The sequence below is a fragment of the Muntiacus reevesi genome, chromosome 12, assembly GCF_963930625.1.
Source record: "Muntiacus reevesi chromosome 12, mMunRee1.1, whole genome shotgun sequence".
Taxonomy (NCBI): Eukaryota; Metazoa; Chordata; class Mammalia; order Artiodactyla; family Cervidae; genus Muntiacus; species Muntiacus reevesi.
This window is the reverse complement of record NC_089260.1, coordinates 6133863-6155880: the sequence shown is the minus strand read 5'-3', so window position 1 is coordinate 6155880 and position 22018 is coordinate 6133863. Positions and strand designations below refer to the sequence as shown.

At 37.3% G+C, this 22018-nt stretch overlaps 1 protein-coding gene and 1 non-coding gene across 2 annotated transcripts in view; both read right to left on the bottom strand.

Moving 5' to 3' along the window:
- CNBD1 (cyclic nucleotide binding domain containing 1) overlaps positions 1 to 22018 on the bottom strand; it is a 351846-nt gene that overhangs the window by 112709 nt on the left and 217119 nt on the right. The window contains exon 5 of the mRNA XM_065903452.1: positions 2933 to 3078. Within this exon, the coding sequence (XP_065759524.1) occupies positions 2933 to 3078 (146 nt within the window). The remainder of the gene's footprint in view (positions 1 to 2932; positions 3079 to 22018) is intronic.
- TRNAR-GCG (transfer RNA arginine (anticodon GCG)) lies at positions 7789 to 7861 on the bottom strand. Its single transcript has one exon. It is a non-coding gene; the product is annotated as a tRNA-Arg (tRNA).

Below are 22018 nucleotides of genomic sequence, written 5' to 3'. Positions count from 1 at the left end.
GCCTCTTCTCTAACCGTCGCTGTTCAGTTGCCAAGTGGTGTCCAACTCTTTGCTACCCCAAGACTGCATTACCCCAGCCTTCCCGTTCATCACCATCTCCCGGAGTTTGCTCAAACTCATTTCCATTGAGTCGGTGATGATATCCAGTGACCTCATCCTCTGTCCCTCCCTTCTCCTCCTGTCCTCAATCGTTCCCAGTCTCAGGGTGTTTTCCAATGACTTGGCTCTTTGCATCAAGTGGCCTAAATATTGGAGCTTCAGCTTCATCATCAGTCTCTCCAATGAATATTCAGGGTTGATTTCTTTCGGGATTGATGGGTTTGAACTCCTTGCTGTCCAAGGGCCTCGCAAGCATCTTCTCCAGCAATACAGTTGAAAGCACCAATTCTTTTTTCTCTCACCCTTCTGTAAGGTCCAACACTTTCATCTGCACATGACTACTGGAAAAACAATAGCTTTGACCATGCAGACGTTTGTCAACAAATTGATGTCTCTGCTTTTTAATATGCAGTCTAGGTTTGTCAGAGCTTTTCTTCCAAGGAGCCAGCACCTTTTAATTGCAGCCAGTGGCTGCAATCACTATCTGTAGTGATTTTGGGGCCCAAGAGTATAAAATATGCCACTGCTTCCATTTTTTCCCCATCTATTAGCCATGAAATGATGGAACCAGATGCCATGATCTTAGGGTTTTGAATGTTTAGTTTTAAGCCAGCTTTTGCACTTTCCTCTTTCACATTCATCAAGAGGCTCTTTAGTTCCTCTTCACTTTCTGTCATTAGAATAGTATCATCTCCATATCTGAGATTATTGATATTTCTCCTGGAAATCTTGATTCCAGTTTTTGATTCATTCAGCCCAGCATTCCACATGATGCACTCTACATATAAGTTAAGTAAGCAGGGTGACAATACACAGTCTTGACGTATTCCTTTCCCAATTTGGAACCAGTCCATTGTTCCATGTCTGGTTCTAACTGTTGCATCTCGACCTGTATACAGGTTTCTCAGGAGGCAGGTAAGATGGTCTGAGATTTCCATCTCTTGAAGAATTTTCCACAGTTTGTTGTGATCCACACAGTCAAAGGCTGTACTGTGTCAATGAAGCCACAGTAAATGTTTCCCTGGATTTTTTTTTTTTTTTTATGTTGGCAATTTGGTTTCTGATTCCTCTGTCTTTCCTAAATCCAGCTTGAACGTCTGGAAGTTCTCGGTTCATGTAAGGCTGAAGCCTAGCTTGAAGGATTTTGAGCGTTACTTTGCTAGTGTGCGAAATGAGCTCAATTGGGTGGTAGCTTGAACATTCTTTGGCATTGCCTTCCTTTGGGATTGCAATGAAAACTGACCTTTTCCAATCCTGTGGCCACTGCTGATTTCCAAATGTTCTGACATATTGAGTGCAGCAACATCGTTTTTAACAGTATCATCTTTTAGGATTTGAAATAGCTCAGCTGGAATTCCATCATCTCCACTAGCTTTGTTCAGAGTGGTGCTTCCTAAGGCCCACGTGACTTCACACTCCAGGAGTCTGGCTCTAAGTGCGTGATCACACCGCCATGGATATCCATGCCATCAAGACTTTTCCCTGCAATTCTTCCGTGTATCTTTGCCACCTCTTCTTAATTTCATCTGTTTCTGTTAGGTTCTTGCCATTTCTACCCTTTTGAGGAAAAGAACATTTGTGTGTGTATGTGTGTGTGCGTGTGTGTGTGTGTGTTAGTTCTAAAAGTTCTTGTAGGTCTTCAGAGACTTCTGCATGAGTGGTTGGGGCATAAATTTGGATTACTATGATATAGAATCGTTACCTTGGAAACAAACCGAGATCATTCTGTCACTTTTGAGATTACACCCAAGTACCGCATTTCAGACTCTTGCTGACTATGAGGTTTACTCCACTCCTTCTAAGGGATGCTTTCGTATAGTAGATATGATGGTCATGTGAATTAAATTCTCCCATTCCCATCCATTTTAGTTCACTGATCCCTAAAATGTCAATGTTCACTCTTGCCATCTCCTGTTTGGCCACATCCAGTTTACCTTGATTTATTCAATATTGTTCTTTTAGCACTGTTGTTTATTTTCATCACCCAATGCATCCACAAGTGGGTATCAATTCTGCTTTGGGTCTGCCTCTTCATTCTTTCTGGAGCTATTTCTCTGCTATTCCCCAATAGCATATTGGACACCTACTGACCTGGGAGGCTCATTTTTCAGTGTCATGTGTTTTTGCCTTTTCATAATTTTCTAATAGGTATTAAACAATTGGAAAAGAATAATGTTTAACTCTGTTGGTTTAGGTGTGTGTGTGTGTGACTCTGAGTGTGTGTTTATTTGTATGCCATCATCCCAAAATATTAACATATAAAATGCTTCTCTTAATGCATCCATTATATCCCTTGTCAAGGCACTAGAAGTTAAAATGGGAAACTTAACTAAAATTTGTCTGAAGTTGTTTTTTTTTTTCCCCTCAATATCTGGATCAGTCAAATAAGTACTTTGACCACTTACTGTCTTAACTATGAAAATCAGTGCTATATTGTCAACAAATGTGTGTGTGTCAATGAATGGTTTGCAAAGTGTGGTTCCCAGACGAGCAGAAACCCCTGGAATGTTATTAGAAATGCAAATTAAGCTTCATCCTAAATCTACTGAATCAGAAAACTTAGGCGCTGAGCACAGCAACACTTTCAGTGAGTCCTGAGGGATTCTGATGCATGTTCAAAGCGGAGAAAGACCACGGTATACCTTTAAGGTCTAATTACCAAAATGCGAGTGTTATTTTTTCACTATTTATACCTTTACAAATGATGTACATCCAAACCGTACATTCCAGCATGTCAACTGAAATTAAGATTATTGACAGATTATGACAGAAAACTCAAAGTAGTGACGCACGCTTTGTCTTGCCAAATTTGGCTCCAGATTAGTCAGTTTACCTGTGCTGCCTTTTATCCAGGTTTCAGAAATGACATTCCTACTAAGTATTTTAAGATGCTCATCAAGTAGCTGAGAGGTTAAATCTGGAATTGTTTTCAGCATCTTCCACACAATGTTGTGTTCAGATGGAGTCCTATGAATGGGCCTTAAAATAAAAAAGATTGCATATTAAGAGACTATAGCATAAATACAAAGAAACAGGCAGAGCAAAAGATCCTTGATTTTTGAATTTCCAAATGTGTTTATTCTTGTTTTTAAAATGGTTGCTCAAGAATAAGTGATAGTGTTCTCTTTTGTCTTAATAATATTTAAGACATATGTGTCTCCTTTGAAGATATGTGTTCTCCTTTCAAGATAAAGATGCACCTCCATGAAACTTTAAACTTTAGGGTATTAAATAGTGCCTTTATGTATTTAATAGAAAACTCAGTGCTTCAGTTTTAAGATTATATGTCTCATTATTAGTTATTGTAATAACAATACCTTTTTAGACAGTAAAATGATTGATGTTTTAGGTACTATTTATTCTGTATTTTTAAAATACTACTACAGTCACAGCAAACGAATTTGTGATTTAACATTTGATAATATAAATTTTAACTTGAAAGATGCATGTGTAATTTTAAATAAAACACAGTTATCCTATGATAGATGATATCTATTTACTTTTCATTCAGTTCAGTTGCTCAGTCATATCCAACTCTTTCCAACCCCATGGACTGCAGCACTCCAGGCTTCCCTGTCCTTTATTGTCTCCCTGAGTTTGCTCAAATTTACATTCATTGAGTCAATGATACCATCCAACCATCTCATCCTCTGTCACCCCCTTCTCCTCCTGCCTTCAATCTTTCCCAGCATCAGGGTCTTTTCCAATGAGTCACTTCTTTGCATCAGGTGGTCAAAGTATTGGAGCTTCAGTTTCAGCATAAGTCCTTCCAATGAATATTCAGGACTGATTTCCTTTAGGATGGACTGGTGTGATCTCCTTACAGTACAAGGGACTCTCAAGAGTCTTCTCCAACATTACAATTCAAAAGCATTAATTCTTCACTGCTCAGCTTTCCTTATAGTCCAACTCTCACATCCACACATGACTACTGGAAAAACCACAGCTTTGACTGTACTTTTGTAAGTAAAGTAATGTCTCTGCTTTTTACTATATTGTTTAGATTTGTCATAGCTTTTCTTCCAAGGAGCAAGCGTCATTTAATTTCATGGCTGCAATCACCATCTGCAGAGATTTTGGAGCCAGAGAAAATAAAGTCTTTCACTGTTTCCATTATTTCACCATCTATTTGCCATGAAGTGATGGGACTGGATGCCATGCTCTTCATTTTCTGAATGTTGAGTCCTAAGCCATTTTTTCACTCTCCTTTTTCATTTTCATCAAGAGGCTCTTTAGTTCTTCTTCACTTTCTGCCATAAGGGTGGTGTCATCTGCATATCTGAGGTTATTGATATTTCTCCCGGCAATCTTGATTCCAGCTTGTGCTTCCTCCAGCCCAGCGTTTCTCATGATGTACTCTGCATATAAGTTAAATAAGCGGGGTGACAATATACAGTCTTTTTGTACTCCTTTACCAATTTTGAACCAGTCTGTTGTTCCATGTCCAGTTCTAAATGTTGCTTCTTGACCTGAATACAGATTTCTCAGGAGGCAAGTAAGGTGGTCTGGTATTCCCATCTCTTTAAGAAATATTCTTAAGAAATAGTTTTCAGTTAACTAGCACCCCCTTTTAACATCATTTAAAACTGTGTACTTCAGATGCAATAATAAAGAATTAGTATTCAGAAATGGCATGATATTATTAACCAAATCCTGAAATAAATGTCATTGATTAGCAGAGATGACAAGGAAATAACATCACAGATTTTAAAAACAGACATACATTTTTAGTGTTAAAACGTTTGATATGGTAATTGCCTGTAATAATTTGAAAGATAGACCAAGTGCCTAGGAAACCTGCATCTTCTCAGATAATAGTTGGGAAAAGACAGAAAGTTACTGGGTTTTGTTTGCTCAGAGTTAGCTATATTATAATAATTCACGCAGCCATGAATTATTACCTGGGTAAAATTGACCAGTTATCAAGCTAATGAAAAGGATTAAAGAAGAATCAGAAATGAACTGTGTTGTTAGATATATACAGTAGCCACATCTACCAATACGAATGAGTAGCTTAATGCTTTTCATCAAATTGGAAAGATTTGGCTATTCTCTCTTAAAATAGTCTCTCTCTTTGATCTGTTCTCTCCCTCTGGGATTCTCATTGTGTTGATTCTGGTGTACTTGGTGGTGTCTCATGGGTCTCTGAGGCACTGTTCATTCTTTTCATTCTTATTTTTTCTGTTCTTTTGACTGGATCATCTTACTATATACATCTTCTTGAAATTTATCAAACTTTTCTTCTGCCAGAACTAATAATGAGGCACTGTTCATTCTTTTCATTCTTATTTTTTCTGTTCTTTTGACTGGATCGTCTTACTATATACATCTTCCTGAAATTTATCAAACTTTTCTTCTGCCAGAACTAATCTATTGCTGAACCCTGATAGTGAAGTTTTTATTTGCTACTGTACTTTTTAACTCCATAATCTGTATTTGCATCTTTTATGTAATTTCTTTTATTGATATCTATGTGGTGAGACATTATTATTCTCATGAGTGGGTGAAAGTGTTAGTCACTCAGTCGTGTCCAACTTTTTGCAATCCCTTGAACTGTAGACTGCCAGACTCCTCTGTCCATGGAATTCTCCAGGGAAAAATACTGGAGTGAGTTGCGATCTCCTCCTCCAGGGAGTCTTCCCAACCCAGGGAATGAATCCGGGTCTCCTGAATTGCAGGCGGACCCTTTAATGTCTACGCCACCAGGGTGTATGCCCTCCGTGTGCGTGCTTAATCACTCAGTCATTTCTGACTCTTTGCGATCCCATGGACTGTAGCCCGCCAGGCTCCTCTGTCTATGGGTATTCCTCAGGCAGGAATACTGGAGTGGGTTGCATGCCCTCCTCCAGGGGATCTTCCCAACCCAGGAATTGAACCCAGGTCTCCTGCACTGCAGGTGAATTCTTTACCATCCGAAACATAGTGTACAGCTGACTCTCTGTTCATTTCACTTATTCGTCTAATACTTATTTGGAGATTTTCTTAAATGCCTGAACCATTAAGTCACCCAACTTTTACCAATGGGCAGGCTGTTTTCATGTTCTACTTTAATTCATTAGATACAGTTTACTTTATTTCTTTGAACCTCTTCATAATGGTAGATTTAAAATCTTTGTCTACTAAGTCTAACATTTGAACCTTCTAAAGGCATTGTTTGTTCTTGGCTGATTTTTTTCCCTACAAATGGGAGACACTTTATCTCTTTGCATGTCTCATAATTTTTGTTTAAAATTGAATAGTTTGGATAATGTAGCAAATCTGGAAATAACTTTTCCCCTCCTTTCCAGGGCCAAATAGCAGCAAAACCTTATGAATGTGGCTTTTCTAGGACACTGCTAGACAAACAGTGTAGCAGTGATCTGGGTGTGGGTTTTTAAGATGCTTCTGAACAGTCTGTCCTTCTAGAAGTTTCAAGGCTGCCAGTTTTTAAGACTATCACAGAATTGGAGATAGAAAGATTAAAATATGTCAAGATAAAAAGCTACAAACTATGCTGTTTTTCTTGAATAAATGCTCCTCATTTTGTTGCATGCATTTGATTAATTTCAGAGTTCTGAAAAAAAAATTCTTTTGACAGTCTTTGCCAGTATTTCATTGCTTGTATAGAGGAGCAGACATACAGAGATCCTCAGTTTGCACTTCTAGGAGGCCTGTACTCCGTGCTGAACCTTAAACTCTCTGATGGATAGCAACACCCCTAATTTCCTCCCACAGCACAAAGTCAGCATAGATTTCACTTAATGACAAGCAATAGGAAGTACATGTGGATCTTGTGGGTGGGACAATCAAAAACATTTGTAAAATCATATTACTAACAGAAGACATTACAAGAAATAAAGTTTAAAAGCCTGGAGGTCATCCCCAAATTATAACTATTAGTTTGATTTAAAAAAAAAAAAAAAAAAAAAAAGAATGGGCTTATAATTTACATATTCTGACTGAAAGTGCAAAACCATTTCTTATGTTCAAGTAACATAATCTTACTCTGGAAATCCTATTCCTATAAATAGTATTTATATATTCCTACTTTTCAGTTTAATTCTGTCTTTCCTACTCAAGCACTCAAGAATTTTCAAATATTTGGAGTATCGTGCTTGGAAAATGAGAAACAAGAGAGGGGCTGTAACTCACCTCCAGGCTCCTATCACCACCACGTCTGTCTCACTTGGGCTGCCCCCGTGGGCACTTATCTGTAGGGTGTCTGAGGCTATGCCCTGACAAACGATGAAATTCCCCCAACATTTTTCAATGCAGTCTAACACACACCCTGGTGTTTACTATCCTTGAAATGCTGCACTAAGGCATTCAGTTCTGAAAATCTGATCTTCGCTTCCTCTCTCTAAACTGGACTTTTTCTCTTTCAACCTCTACATTTCCTGTCTGGCAGAAACGTTTACACACATCATACCCACTCCTTCTTACATCTTCCTGATCCACTCTTAATGTAGAAAAATTTCAGTGAAAGAAACCAGACTAACAAAAAGCAGACATTCATATATTGAGAGATACTTCAAACACTATAGTGTTCAAACTAGTACCAATAAATAAGCAAAGCGAAGCAAAGCAAAGTCCCTCCTTCATGTCTGACTCTTTGCAACCCGTGGACTATAGCCCACCAGGCTCCTCAGTCCAGGGAATTCTCCAGGCAAGAATACTGGAGTGGGTTGCCATTTCCTTCTCCAGGGGACCTTCCCAACCCAGGGATCGAACCCGGGTCTCCTGCATCGCAGGCAGATGCTTTACCGTCTGAGCCACCTAAGGAGTCGTTTAATACCGTCTTTCTTATCATTATTGTCATTACGAATTATCAGGCCACTTGCAGTGGTATTAAAAAAAGGTTATTCCCTTTGCATGTTCATTTACTTACTTTTTCTATTTCTAGCCCCAATTCCAGCTGGTGACAAAAAGGAACATCTTAATATATTCCCAGTATTTCAGGCATTGCAGTCGGAAACAAAATAATGATATGATTTCTCTTCCATGCCTTTCTCTCCTGGTGATCATCTCAAACTTCGGAACTTATAAAGAGCCATGACAAGCAGCCCTGTGGCTTCTGATCACCAGCACCCACATGCATGGGCGTCTGCTGAATTCTGTTATGTGTAGTCATTGGCATTCACACTATTGTTCCCCGAGCCTTTATTTGTTTCAAGTTATAGGCACACACCATCTATACTGTGTAAAACTCTAGCTAACCTGTTGACTTTTTCACTCTCCACTAATCCATCATCCTTCTTGCTGGTGAGAAGAGAGTTTGATCATTTTAGAAAACATATCTGTGACTGTGGGAAAGTGTTCAGTGTTCTCTTAAGGTCGCTATACGCCTAACACTAATTTACTTAGATGTGTAGATGAAATGGAGCTTCTGCAATTTTTTTCTTCATAATCTAGCTTTCCTAATAATCCCTAACTTACTAGATTGAAGAGTAAAATAAACAAAAATTTCTTGCACTTGTCTCTTATCAATACGATATCTTCTAGTCAATTTAAATACTGAGATGACATAAAGTTTAACTTCCAACACTGGCAGACTCACGGGGCCTTTTTAAAAAGATTTAGACTCTTTCATAGAAGTGCTTGTCTTCCATTGTTACTGCACTCACAACTCTTCTGCCCAAGAGGGGATTCACGAGTATAAGAGGATTGACTGGGTCCCTGTAGCAGTGGCTAGAAGAGCAGTCAGACTCCACGTGCAGAAAGTCTTGTTGAAGAAATATTATAACTTACATTAAAAGACACATAAATAGAGCCATTTAACTTGAGTAAGATGCTTGCCAATAAAATTGTAGTAAATTAGAACATGCAGGTGCAAGTAAACGGAGAGAACGCCAGTGGAAAATGCTATAAGAAGCAATATTTAAACTAAAAAAGAGGTTTACTTCCTGAAGGATACATAGTTAGGGATGATTAAAAAGAAATTGAAATACTAAAATATGCTAAGTGAAGAACAAATCATTCTAACACACAATTACACACACATGCACATAACAACAAAACTTGCAAAATATTTCTTGGAATCAGAATTCAGGAGGAATGCTGATTGCAAGAAAAATTTATTGAGGAAGAGTTGCCAGAAGGCCCATGAAGCTCTCTAAAATTGAAAGCAAACTTCAGAGAGGCTGATTAACTTTTTCTTCTCAGTGACTTATCAACATCAAAGAAAATATCTTTAGGTCCTGTCATAAAACAATTAATTTTTAATTGGAAATGAAGATATTTGTTGGATAGAGCTGATTCATACAGTTAAAGAGCTGTCAAATTAAAGAGGGACTGAGATTATTCTGTCAGGCAATTTGAGTAAAAGCTATAAAGAAATCATGTTTTCTAATTAAAAGTACAATTAAAAATATTAAAAACAATGAAACAGATCCTTGGGAATGTATGGAAAAATTCAAATATTTAGCTCCTTATCAAGTCCTCCTGTTGTTTGAGTGCATATTTTCTTTCAATAATGATTAAAAATATCTAAGCAAACAGAAAGCATTAGGGAGCTAAGCCTTCTGTACTGTGGGAAACTTGGTATTCCTTCAATATCCCTGAGAATTTGGGGGAAGCTTATGTTTCCTCAAGTTGCTTATTATTGTTATCCCATTTTCACTGAATATTTAAGCTCTGGTCTGGAGAGAATTTGCTGTGGTCAGTATTACTTTGTTTACTTTTAAATAACATCTTATTACCACATATGAGCTTCAGATCATATGGAGAACAGATTACTATTTGTTTTCAATTTTCAATATTTTTACTAATGCTCTCAAGTGGTTTTATATATATATGGATGGGATGAGGCTTCCCAGGTGGCGCCCCAGTGATAAACAGCCTGCCTGCCAATGCAGGAGACATAAGAGACACTGGTGCAATCTCTGGGTTGGGAAGATCCCTTGGAGTAGGAAATAGCAACCCGCTCCAGTATCCTTGCCTGGAGAACCCCATGGACAGAAGAGTCTGGCAGGCTGCAGTCCATGGGATTGCAGAGTCAGACACGGCTGAAGCGACTTAGCATGCACACAAGGATTGGACAAGAGCAATGGTGTTCAAACACACACAGTCACAGAACACTTTGTTCAAACTAAATCTTACACAGACCTGTATATAAATAAAAGCAGACTTATACTAGTTTAGTGAACAGGAGGCTAGGTGAGTTTCCAAACTAGACCCAATTCTCCTCCTTCACATCTGAAGGAGCAGTGAGAGATTCACAGAGCCAATATAAAATTACACAAAATCCAAGGTTCCTTTCAACATAAATGTTCTATTATTTTATTTAGGTGATTGCCCACCATTCTAAAATTCTTTATTTATATTTTCATAAATTACAAGGAATTATATTTCCTAAATTCAATCTCCTCCTTTTAAAATAAGAAAATTTATAAAAAGAAAATTGAGGCTTACATATGTTAGGTAATTTGTTCAAAGTCACACAGATAAGAAACTGTAGGGTCAGAATTTTATCCCAGTAGTCTCATTCTGGATTCTTGGTTCCCATTCACAGCTAAATCTTCACCATAGTTGTTTTCTTTTCTTTTTTTTTTTTTTTTTTTTTTTGAGTTATTGGGTAATGGAGTTAGGGCAGGGACTATTCCAGGTTTTATTGAGCATGACAAATTATAAAGCATAAATTTATAAATTACAAAATTGGAACAAATGCATTTATTTAGGAAGGGAAGCTTATTCCTTACTCCATAAGGATTTAAACTAACGACATAAACTAAGGACTAAACTAAGATCATGGCATCTGGTCCCATCACTTCACGGCAAATAGATGGGGAAGCAATGGAGACAGTGACAGACTTTATCTTTTGGGCTCCAAAATCACTGTAGATGGTGACTGCAGCCACAAAATTAAAAGATGCTTGCTCCATGGAAGAAAAGTTGTGACCAAGCTAGACAGCATATTAAAAAGCATTACTTTGCCAACAAAGGTCCATCTAGTCAAAGCTATGGTTTTTCCAGTAGTCATATATATGTGAGAGTTGGAATATAAAGAAAGCTGAGTGCTGAAGAATTGAGGCTTTTGTTCTGTGGTGCTAGAGAAGACTCGTGGACTGAAAGGAGATCCAACTATTCCATCCTAAAGGAAATCAGCCCTGAATATTCATTGGAAAAACTGATGCTGAAGCTGAAACTTCAATACTTTGGCCACCTGATGAGAAGAACTGACTCACTGGAAAAGACCTGATGCTGGGGAAGATTGAAGGCAGGAGGAGAAGGGGACAACAGAGGATGAGATGGTTGGATAGCATCACCGACTCTATGGACATGAGTCTGAATAAGCTCTAAGAGTTGGTGATGGACAGAGAAGCCTGGCATGCTGCAGTCCATGGGGTCGCAAAGAGTTGGGCATGACAGAGCAAATAAACTAAACTGAGGAAGGGATGCGAGGACAATAAATTACAAAGTTTTAAAAGCTAGATAATTTCAAACATCATCAAATCCAGAAAAATAGTACAGAATTTTTTAATTGGTTGCATAAGTACATCTAGATAGTGGAGGACAGAGGAGCCTGGTGTGCTGCGGTCCATGGGGTCACAAAGAGTTGGACATGACCTGGAAACTGCACAGCAACAAAATCTATTGTATTTGCTATTCTAAAATTTTTACTGCATTTCTTACACTTTTTTTTTTTTTTACCTCTTTGTATGATACCAATTTTAAGTCATTTATATTGAAAGAATAAATTCTCTTGAGCTTGGTGAGTAAAAATTTTTAAATTTATTCTCAATTACTTAGAAATGTTTCTTTTTTAAACTTTAGAATTCCTGTCAAATTTGGGAATATCTAAACCCACATTTGTTTCACGCATGAGCCTTAAAATGTGAAAAGCTTTTCCATGGATTCAATTCTCTCCTGATGCCTTTCCAAGTATGTACCATTTGACTGCTCACGTGTTTCTGTTACCAGGTTGCCATATAGTGATGGTTAATTCTGACCCAGTCAAGATGCTATTGGGTCCTCTCAGTGAGTGATACAGTTAATGCTGACAGTCATTCATACACTAGAACAGTGAGCAGTAATAACTTGCATGTACAACAATGACTAAGAATCAAAAATTATATCCCACTAGACCAAAATGAAAAGTATCTTTAACTCAATTCTCCCTAAACTGGATCCACAAAACGCCAGAAGCCACTCCAATGCCAGGTGTCATGAATGTCAAGAAAATAAAAGAAAGTTGGCAGGCTAAGAGAAAACAAGTGATTAAAGTTAAAATATCCTACTTTTGTGAATTTTACAGAAACTTGTGACCATGTGAATACATTTCTAAGGCCTCTCCCAGGACTGTGGAAGGAACCTATGCTGATCAAATGACAGGCCTAAAATGTAAGCTTCATTACCTTCAGGGTAAATCTACCTGTGGTTTAAGGTCTAGTTATTAAGCAAAAGAAACAATAAGAAGAAAATAGCACCAATAATCAGACTGGATTAAAAAGTGAAGGTTTTGAATCTGGAGTGAAAAGAGGTAGAAATTTTTTTAAGGCATGAAGGAGGAACACAGCGAAATAAAGGTATTAGCCTGAATCAAAGACCATGGAGAAATGTGCTCAGGTTTACAATTTGTAAAAAAAAAAAAGTTAGCATTATAGTGTGGATTATCAGTTGGGAGTAGAATACCAGTGAGTCTATTCTATTTGATTATATCTGTCCCTAGAGTCCCCATACCTGGTGCATCAAGCCAGAGGATTTCCTCAAAGAACCCAAAAACTTGCTGCAATGTGATGGCATTATGTTTGGAAATACAAAAACATTTTCAGCTAAAATTCGTGGGTTTTAGCAAGAATATAACATTTGATCCAATGTTCTGTGAACCACGGATTATTGGGATAAAAAAAGTCCAGCTGAAAAGGTCACTTTAATTAAAGGATGCACACACTCATACCCTTGGGCCTCCTTACTAATTTTAAAGGCATTATTTGTCAAAGGAACAAAATTATCTAAAACAGTTAAAAATGTGATTTTCCCCAAATGTCATTTATCTTTCTCCATTTTCCATTTATGCTTTCAACTAATCCAGTATAAAATTATTTTCATGGAATCTAGTGTGTACCGGAATTTTTCTTGAATCAATGATTATTAATATGCACATCACCTTCTGTCTGACTTCTCATTTGAATTGCCTAATCAGTTAAGGATGAATGAACAGAATAACAATTTATTTTATTTGATCATCCAAATTCAGGTGACAAGGGTTGATCATTATCAATTTTCCAGAAAGTGGGTTTGGTCAGTCATGAAATGCAGACACCAGGGTCACAGGATGACTTGGGCTTTCTTTGCTATTCTTATACACTGTTGAAAATTAAAAGATCAATGACAGCAACTTTAACTCTTCTTTTCAAGCTTAAAATATATATATTATAGAAAATAGATAATTTTTTTAAATGCCTCTTCTTTTTGTCTAGAGAGGATGAGTAGCGCTTTTCCTCGCGGTGCGAAAAAAATCAAAAGATATGTACCTCCAAGATAAAATAACAGATTTCCTATAATTTCTCAGGAATGTGATTAAAGAATATACTAAACTAGCCTGCTAACTGAAAAAATTTAGAAGCAGGTCATAAAACAAGTTTCAAAGAACTTAATTTATATTTCTTTAGGAATCCAACACCAATTTAGAGAATTTTGAGACCCTTCAGGAAAGGTGCCTCATCAAAGAACATTTCTTTAACATCTTTCATAGACTTGGTCCCTAAGACCTGAGTGGCTAGCAGTAGCCACACAGAAAGAGCATAAGTAAGATCTCAAAATATTTCAAAAGCCACCTATAATCTCACTTCCTAAACATGCTCAGGTTCAATAAATAAGATAACCATGGATTACCAAAACACACAGAGGTTTAGAACTTAGAGGTTTAGAACATTTCCCTGGAGAAGGAAACGGAAACACACTTCAGTACTTTTGCCTGGAGAATCCCATGGACAGAGGAGCCTGGGGGACTATAGTCCATAAGGTTGCACAGAGTCGGACACGACTGAATCGACTTAGCACACATCTTTTGTCCTTACACGTTTGAAAGAGCTGCAAAACAAAATTGATGTGATGGATTTCTCTGTAAGAGAGACTGACAACAATTTTGTCAGGAATCTTAATTATCGTCAACTTAATCATCTTACTTCTTCTTATGCTCAGAGGAATGTAATGACTACATGTTAAAATAAGAAGGCAAACAGTAGCTTCTACCCATATTTGGATTTTTTTTTGGTCAGCTAAAAAAGAGCTCCTATTATCTGATCATTCATTCATTTTTTATTCAGCAAATAGTTCTGTGCAATGGTTGATTTTTAGATATTATCCTAAATATTGACACTTTTGCTATTTTTTAGTTGCTATGTCATGTCGGACTCTCTTGTGACTCCATGGGCTGTATCCCACAGGTTCCTCTGTCTTCAGGATTTCCCAGGCAAGAATACTGGAGTGGGTTGCCTATTCCGTCTCCAGGGGATTTTCTTGATTCAGGGATCGAACTCATGGTTCCTGCCTTGGCAGGCATATTCCTCACCACTGAGTCACCAGAGAAGCCCAAATATTGGCATCATACAACAAAGAAAAAGACAAACATGTTCCTTATCTTTCACAACGTAAAATACAGTAGAGAAGTCAGATATCAAAAGAAACTTAAGATTGTGGAGTGTAGGCTTCCTCGGTGGCTCAGACAGTAGAGAATCCACTCACAATGTGGGAGACCCGGGTTTGATCCCTGGGTTGGGACGATCCCCTGGAGAAGGAAATGGCAACCCACTCCAGTGTTCTTGCCTAGAGAATCCCATGGACAGAGGAGCCGGGCAGACTGCAGTCCACAGCACCACCCAGAGCCGGACATGGTTGAAGCGACTTAGCACGCAGGAACACGTGGCTGTGGAACTTCTGTAAAACTACTATAAAGGGTAGGGCCCTGCTCTATGGAAAGTAATAGAGAGACCTACCTGGTCTAGTTGGGTCAAAAATATTCCAGAAGAGTAAGTTGGGCAATGCGTAAAGGGAGGATACCAGTGGTGAAGGTATAAGGAATTTCATGCCCAAAGGTCCAGGGTCAAGTATTCAAGAAAGACTGAAGACTATAAAGAAGGTCCAGACAAGTCAGAGCAGAGGAGGCAAGGAGGAAATAGGACGTGAAATGAGGCCAAAGGGACAGAAAGGTCACTTTTGACAAAGTGACAAAATCCTAGGGGCACTGTAATCTCTGTTAAGAATTTTAGACTTTGCCATGAGAAAAGTTAAAGTCATCCAAAGTCTTTCATTATGAGTAATAACTACAGGGATTTGCATTTTTTGAAAATTCACTCTGGCCATACAAAGGAGGATGGATTAAAACTAATGCACTGAGATCAGTTAGAAGGCTATTAGAGCAGACTGTACAATTTCATCTAGCAGGTCAAGTTTTTTAAATCAGTTTGGAATGTATTTAGTGAGTTTTACAGGTCAAGAAAAAAGCAGTATAATTCAGTCTCAAGACGACTCCTCCATTGGAATAACGCTGGTATCCACCACTATTAACATTATCGTAACAGGAGAGACTTCTTTTGTCAGGATTGCTGACTAGACGACTTTAAAAGTTTCCCAGTCCAAACTAATTGTGACTTTATTTCAGTTACTGTCAAAATGCTAGCCAGAAAAAAATAAAATATAAGAATCGCCCTACTATTATCCTCTTTAACATATATTTTAGGGTGTACTCTTTCCTTGTCTAATGTTAGGATCAAGGAAATAGACAAACTTAAATTTCATTAGGTTAGCTCTAATATTTCCACCATCTGACGGGAAATAAATGCTTAGCAAAGTCACAAATAGTTACATGTGTTAGGTGTATAAATGAGTAGGTATTTACATAGGTATAGACATATATATATATATATATATAGAGAGAGAGAGAGAGAGAGAGCTGTATTTCAGTATCTATCTGTAGCTTATATATCTACTTATCTGAAGTAGATGTATATATAGATATTGAAATAGATAACAAAATTTATATCTATGTCTAATATATCTATATCTAATTTTATATCCATTTATATCTATATATATCTAATATTTATATCTACATCTAATCTTATATCTATGTCTAATTGAAATATATATATTTGAAAAATCTAGACATATCTGTAGTTAGCTACTGAAATATACTATTTTAAATATTTTAATTTTTTAAAATGCTTTTTTTTGAAAACTGGTAATCAAAATGACAATATGGAGAAAATCCTTTAGGTTAGGCATTGAATAAAAGAAATACTAAAATGCATGATGTTGTCAATTACATACTTCCTTCTTTGTTTTATGAAAGAAAAAACTTTGACACTGGAATTGATTTCTTTTTTGCTTTGTTTTGTTTTTTGAACTGATTCTTTAAACTGATGAAAACTGTTGCTGTTTGGTCCCTAAGTCATGTCCAACACTGCAACCTCAAGGAAACCAGCACACCAAACGCCTCTGTTCTCCACCACCTCCCAGAGTTTGCTCAAATTGATAGTCAGAGATGTTATCTAACCATCTCATCCTCTGCCGCCCCTTTCTCCTTTTTCCTTCAGTTTTTCCCAGCATGAGGGTCTTTTCCAATGAGTCAGCTCTTTGCATCAGGAGGCCAAAGTATGGGAGCTTCAGACTTAGGATCAATCCTTCCAGTGTATATCCATGGTTCATTACCTTTAAGATTGATTTGATTTCCTTGCAGTCCAAAGGACTCTCAAGAATCTTCTCCAGCACCACAATTCAAAAGCATGAGTCCCTTAGTGTTCAGCCTTCTTTATCACCCAACTGTCACGTCTGTATATGACTACTAGAATAATCATAGCTGTGACTATATGTACCTTTGTTGGCAAAGTGATGTCTCTGCTTTTTAACACACTGTCGGTTTGTCATTGCCTTCCTTTCAAGGACCAACTGCCTTTTAATTTCAATCACCTTCCTCAGTGTCTTTGGAGCACAGGGAAATAAAATCTGTCACTGCTTCCAAGTTTTCCCCTTTTATTTGCCATGAAGTGACGGGACCAGATGACAGGTCAGGTGGTCTGATATCCCCACCTTTTTAAGAATTTTTCACAGTTCGTTGTGAGTCACACAGTCAAAGACTTTAGCTTAGTCAGTGTAGCAGAAGTAGATGTTTTCCTGGAATCCTTTGCTTTCTCTATGATCCAATGGATATTGGCAATTTGATCTCTACTTCCCCTGCCTTTTCTAAACCCAGCTTATACATCTGGAAATTCTTGGTTCATGTACTGCTGAAACATGTTGGGGGGTTTCAAGCATAAACTTATAACATGCAAAATGAGCACAGTTGTATAGTAGTTTGTACATTCTTTGGCACTGCCCTTCTTTGGGATTTGAATGAAAACTAACTTTTTCCAGTCCTGTGGAAAATTTGCTAACATATTGAGTGCAGCACTCCAACCTACATCTTTTAGGATTTTAAATAGTTCAACTGGAGTTACATCACCTCCATTAGCTTGAAGTGAAGTGAAATGAAAGTTGCTCAGTCGTGTCCAACTATTTGTGACCCCATGGACTGAGTCCATGGAATTCTCCAGGCCAGAGTACTGGAGTGGGTAGCCTTTCCCTTCTCCAGGGGATCTTCCCAACCCAGGGATCAAACCCAGGTCCCCCAAATTGCAGACAGATTCTTTACCAGCTGAGCCACAAGGGAAGCCCATAGTAATGATTTCTAAAACCCACTTAACTTTACACTCTAGGATGTCTGGCTCTACGTAAGTGACCACATCATTGTGGTTATCTGCATCACTAAGATCTTTTTTGTATAGTTTTCTTGTCTATTCTTGAGACCTCTTTTCAATCTCTTCTGCTTCTGTGAAGTCCTTATTTTTTCTGTCCTTTATCATGACCAAACTTGCATGAAAATTTCCCTTGATATCTCCAATTTTCTTGAAGAGATTTCTAGTCTTTCCCATTCCATTGTTTTCCTCTATTTCTTTGTATTTTTATTTAAGAAGGCCTTCTTATCTCTCCTTGCTATTCTCTGGAACTCTGCATTCAGTTGGGTATATCTATCCCTTCCTCCATTGCCTTTAGCTTCTCTTCTTTCCTCAGCTATTTGTAAAGCTTCCTCAGACAACTGTCATTTTGCTTTCCTGCATTTGTTTTTCTTGGCGATGGTTTCGGTCACTGACTCCTGTACAATGTTATGAACTTCCATCCATAATTCTTCAGGCACTCTGTCTACCAGATCTAATCCCTTGAATCTATTTGTCACCTTCACTGTATAATCATAAGGAATTTGATTCAAGTCAAAAGGGATCTTGATTATAAAATCCCTTATAATCATAAGGGATTTTGACCCCCAAAATAACTTGAATTTTTCAATAAGGAGCTCATGATTTGAGCCACAGTCAGCTCCAGATCTTGTTTTTGCTGAGTGCATACAGCTTCTTCATTTTTGGCTGCAAAGAATATTATCAACCTGATTTCAGTGTTGACCATTTGGTGATGTCCATGTGTTCAATAATCTTTCATGTTGTTGGAAAAGGGTGTTTTCTATGACCAGTATGTTCTCTCGACCAAACTCTTTTAGCCTTTGCCCTATTTCATTCTGCACACCAAGGCCAAAGTTGCCTGTTACTCCAGGTATCTCTTCATTTTCTCCTTTTGCATTCTAATCCCCTGTGATGAAAAATACATCATTTCTTGGTGCTAGTTCTAAAAGATCTTGTAGATCTTCCTAGATGTTGTCAACATCATCTTCTTTGGCATTGGTGGCTGGGGGATAGACTTGAATTACTGTGATCTTGAATGTTTTGCCTTGGAAACAAATGGAGATTATTAAGACTGCACCCAAGTACTGCATTTCAGATTCTCTTGTTGACCATGAGGGCTACTCTATTTCTTCTAAGGGATTCTTGCTTTACACTACAGTAGATATAATGGTCATCTGTAGTAAATTCACCCATTCCCATCCATTTTAGTTCATGGATTCCTAATATGTTCACTCTTGCTGTCTCCTGCTTGAGCACATCCAAAACAGCTGATTCATAGACCTAACATTCCAGATTCCTATGCAGTATATTGTTCTTTACTTCATCAGACTACTTTCACCACTAGACACATCCACAGCTGGGCATCATTTTCGCTTTGACCCAGCAGCTTTATTCTTCCTGAAGCCATTATTAATTGCCCTCTGCTCTTCCTCAGTAGCATATTGGAGATCTCCTGACCTGGGGGGTCATCTTCCAATGTCATATCTTTTCCCTTTTCACACCATCAATGGAATTTTCCAAGCACAAATACTGAAGTGGTTTGCTATTTCCTCCTCCAGCAGACCATATTTTGTCAGAACTCTCCTCTATGACCCAACCACCTAGAGTGGCCCTGAAAGGCATGGCTCATAGTTTCATTAGTCACACAAGCTTCTTCACCACGACAAGACATATATAAGTATTGAAATATATATTAAAATTTATATTTATTTATTTGATCAAAATCTATATATTTGTTTGCAGAATATATAAACATATCTATAGGTAGCTATTGAAATATAGCTATATAACTAATTTTTTTAATGCTACATTTTGAAGGCTGGTAATAAAAATGACAATATAAAGAAAATCTGTTTGGCTAGACTTTGAGGAAAAATAATACTGCCCTGTATGAGTTTGTCTTCCCAGGTAGCACTACTGGTAAAGAACCTGCCCACCAATGCAGGAAACACAAAAGACACGGGTAAGATCTCCCACCCCTGGGTAAGGAAGATCCCCTGGAGAAGAAATGGCAGCCCACACTCCTTGGTGGCTCAAAGAGTAAAGAATCTGCCTTCAATGCAAGAGACCTTGTTGCATGAATATGTGTGTATTTATGTATTTTCTTTTCTTGTTCTTGAAAGTTATCTCTTACTAGACTATAAGCAAATAAAAGTGAGGTTTTATTACATTCTTTATTATTTGCTGTTCAGTCACTAAGTCATTTCCGACTCTTTGTGACCCATAGACTGCAGCACACCAGACTTTCCTATCTTTTACTCTCTCCCTAAGTTTGCTCAAACTCATGTCCATTGAGTCAGGGATATCATTCACCATCTCCTCCTCTGTCATCCCCTTCTCCTCTTGCCTTCAGCCTTTCCCAGCATCAGGGTCTTTTCCAATGAGTCAGTTCTTCACATCAGGTGGCCAAAGTATTGGAGTTTTCATTTCAGCATCAGTCCTTCCAATGAATATTCAGAGTTGATTTCCCTTAGGATTGACCAGTCTGATGTACTTGCTGTCCAAGGGACTCTCAAGAGTCTTCTCCAAACCACAGTTTGAAAGCATCAGATCTTAAGCTCTCGGCCTTCCTTATGGTCCAACCCTCACATCTGTACATGACTATTGGAAAAACCAGTAGCTTATATGGACTTTAGCTATATGGACCTTTGTTGGCAAAGTAATATATCTGATTCAACAACTACCGGAATTCATGCAATATAAATCCCATCCTTCTATTTGTTATAATTATTCTCAGAGCTGTCTTTCTAGTATACTAGAAAGCTATTTTTATAAAACATGCAATTCTACTACAGTGTAAGACTTTATAACTTTTTTTTACTATAATATAATCAATTAATTAAGGAATATGAAAAACATTATCTCCTAAATACTGGTTACTATGTGATTAAAAAAAGATGTTAGGACTTAATGGGTAGTAAAACTTTGTGCCTTGTGTTTTTATAAAATGTGTAATAAGAATGATAAGCTGCACTGTGTTCATCTCTTTGATCATGATTTTAGGGAAAAAAAGAAGTCATATTCTTCATTATCAGCACTGGCTTTGTTCAGTGACATGGTAAGGTTCAGAATTATGGAATTTTGTTATTTAAAATAACTCCATATTGAAGTACCTATAGGAAAAAAACTCCATTATTTTGAGGATGAAATTCTCTAAATCTCAGTCTTTCTCTCCACTGGAACAATGATTTCATAAAATGATTTTCAACATTGTGAGGTTCTTAGGAACAAACTTTTGTCATAGCAAGAGTATATTCTGGGGAAGTAGCAGAACTAGCCATGCTATTACAATTTGGGTCATGACAGTTACTTCTTAAGTACTCCCTTTTACATTTCTACTTTCATTTTATATCCCTATAATGTTTCCTTCTCCCTCCATAGAAAAAAATGAATACATATAATAAGCATAACTAACATTTGAAGAGCATTTTGACATTTTCAAAGCAGTTTCACTTATACTGCTTCACGTAATATAATAACAGCACTGTAGATACAAATCACTGTTTTTCTTATTATTTAGTGAACATGAGTAGCCTCAGATTTCAAGATAATACTGATAGTGTCAATGTCAGATACAGCTTAAGCCAGATATCATTTTCCTCTGTCCTGCCATTCTACATGAGAATAGAGAAATAACACTTTTTAAAATTGACTATTGTTTATGGTTATCTTTATTTTTCATAATTTATGAATCCAGCAAAAATAAGAAACCAGTAATATCTGCTTTATCTTGTACTGTAAATATTCATTTAAAACTGAAAAGTCAGTAAATATTAATGTAAGAATTATGAAAAAGTAAATTTTAACCTAAGTTAACAAACTGACTTAATCCTTGACAGACTGAATTCAGTGCAAGCAAGATTTAATTAAGCTTATTACTGAACTAGATATTCAAATAATTGAAGACCAAGGGAACATAATAAAGAAATATAATCATATTTTCCAGATGAGTAAATCCCAATATTTCCATCTAGCACTGTCATGTGGAGCTCAATTGGAAACAGAAGACAAAAAAAAAAAAATGCCCCTTGTATCTAGACTTACCAAACTACCTCCCATATTTTGAGCCATGAAAAATATTAATAAAAAGGTCTATAATAAAACTCATGAGTGAATATAAAACCCTGCATTGCCTAATCTGTTCACACACCATTGTCAACCTTCATAAATCCACCTAGTAGGGACCCAACCACCCAGTGGTTCAGAAACTGTGAGCAGATGGAAAATAA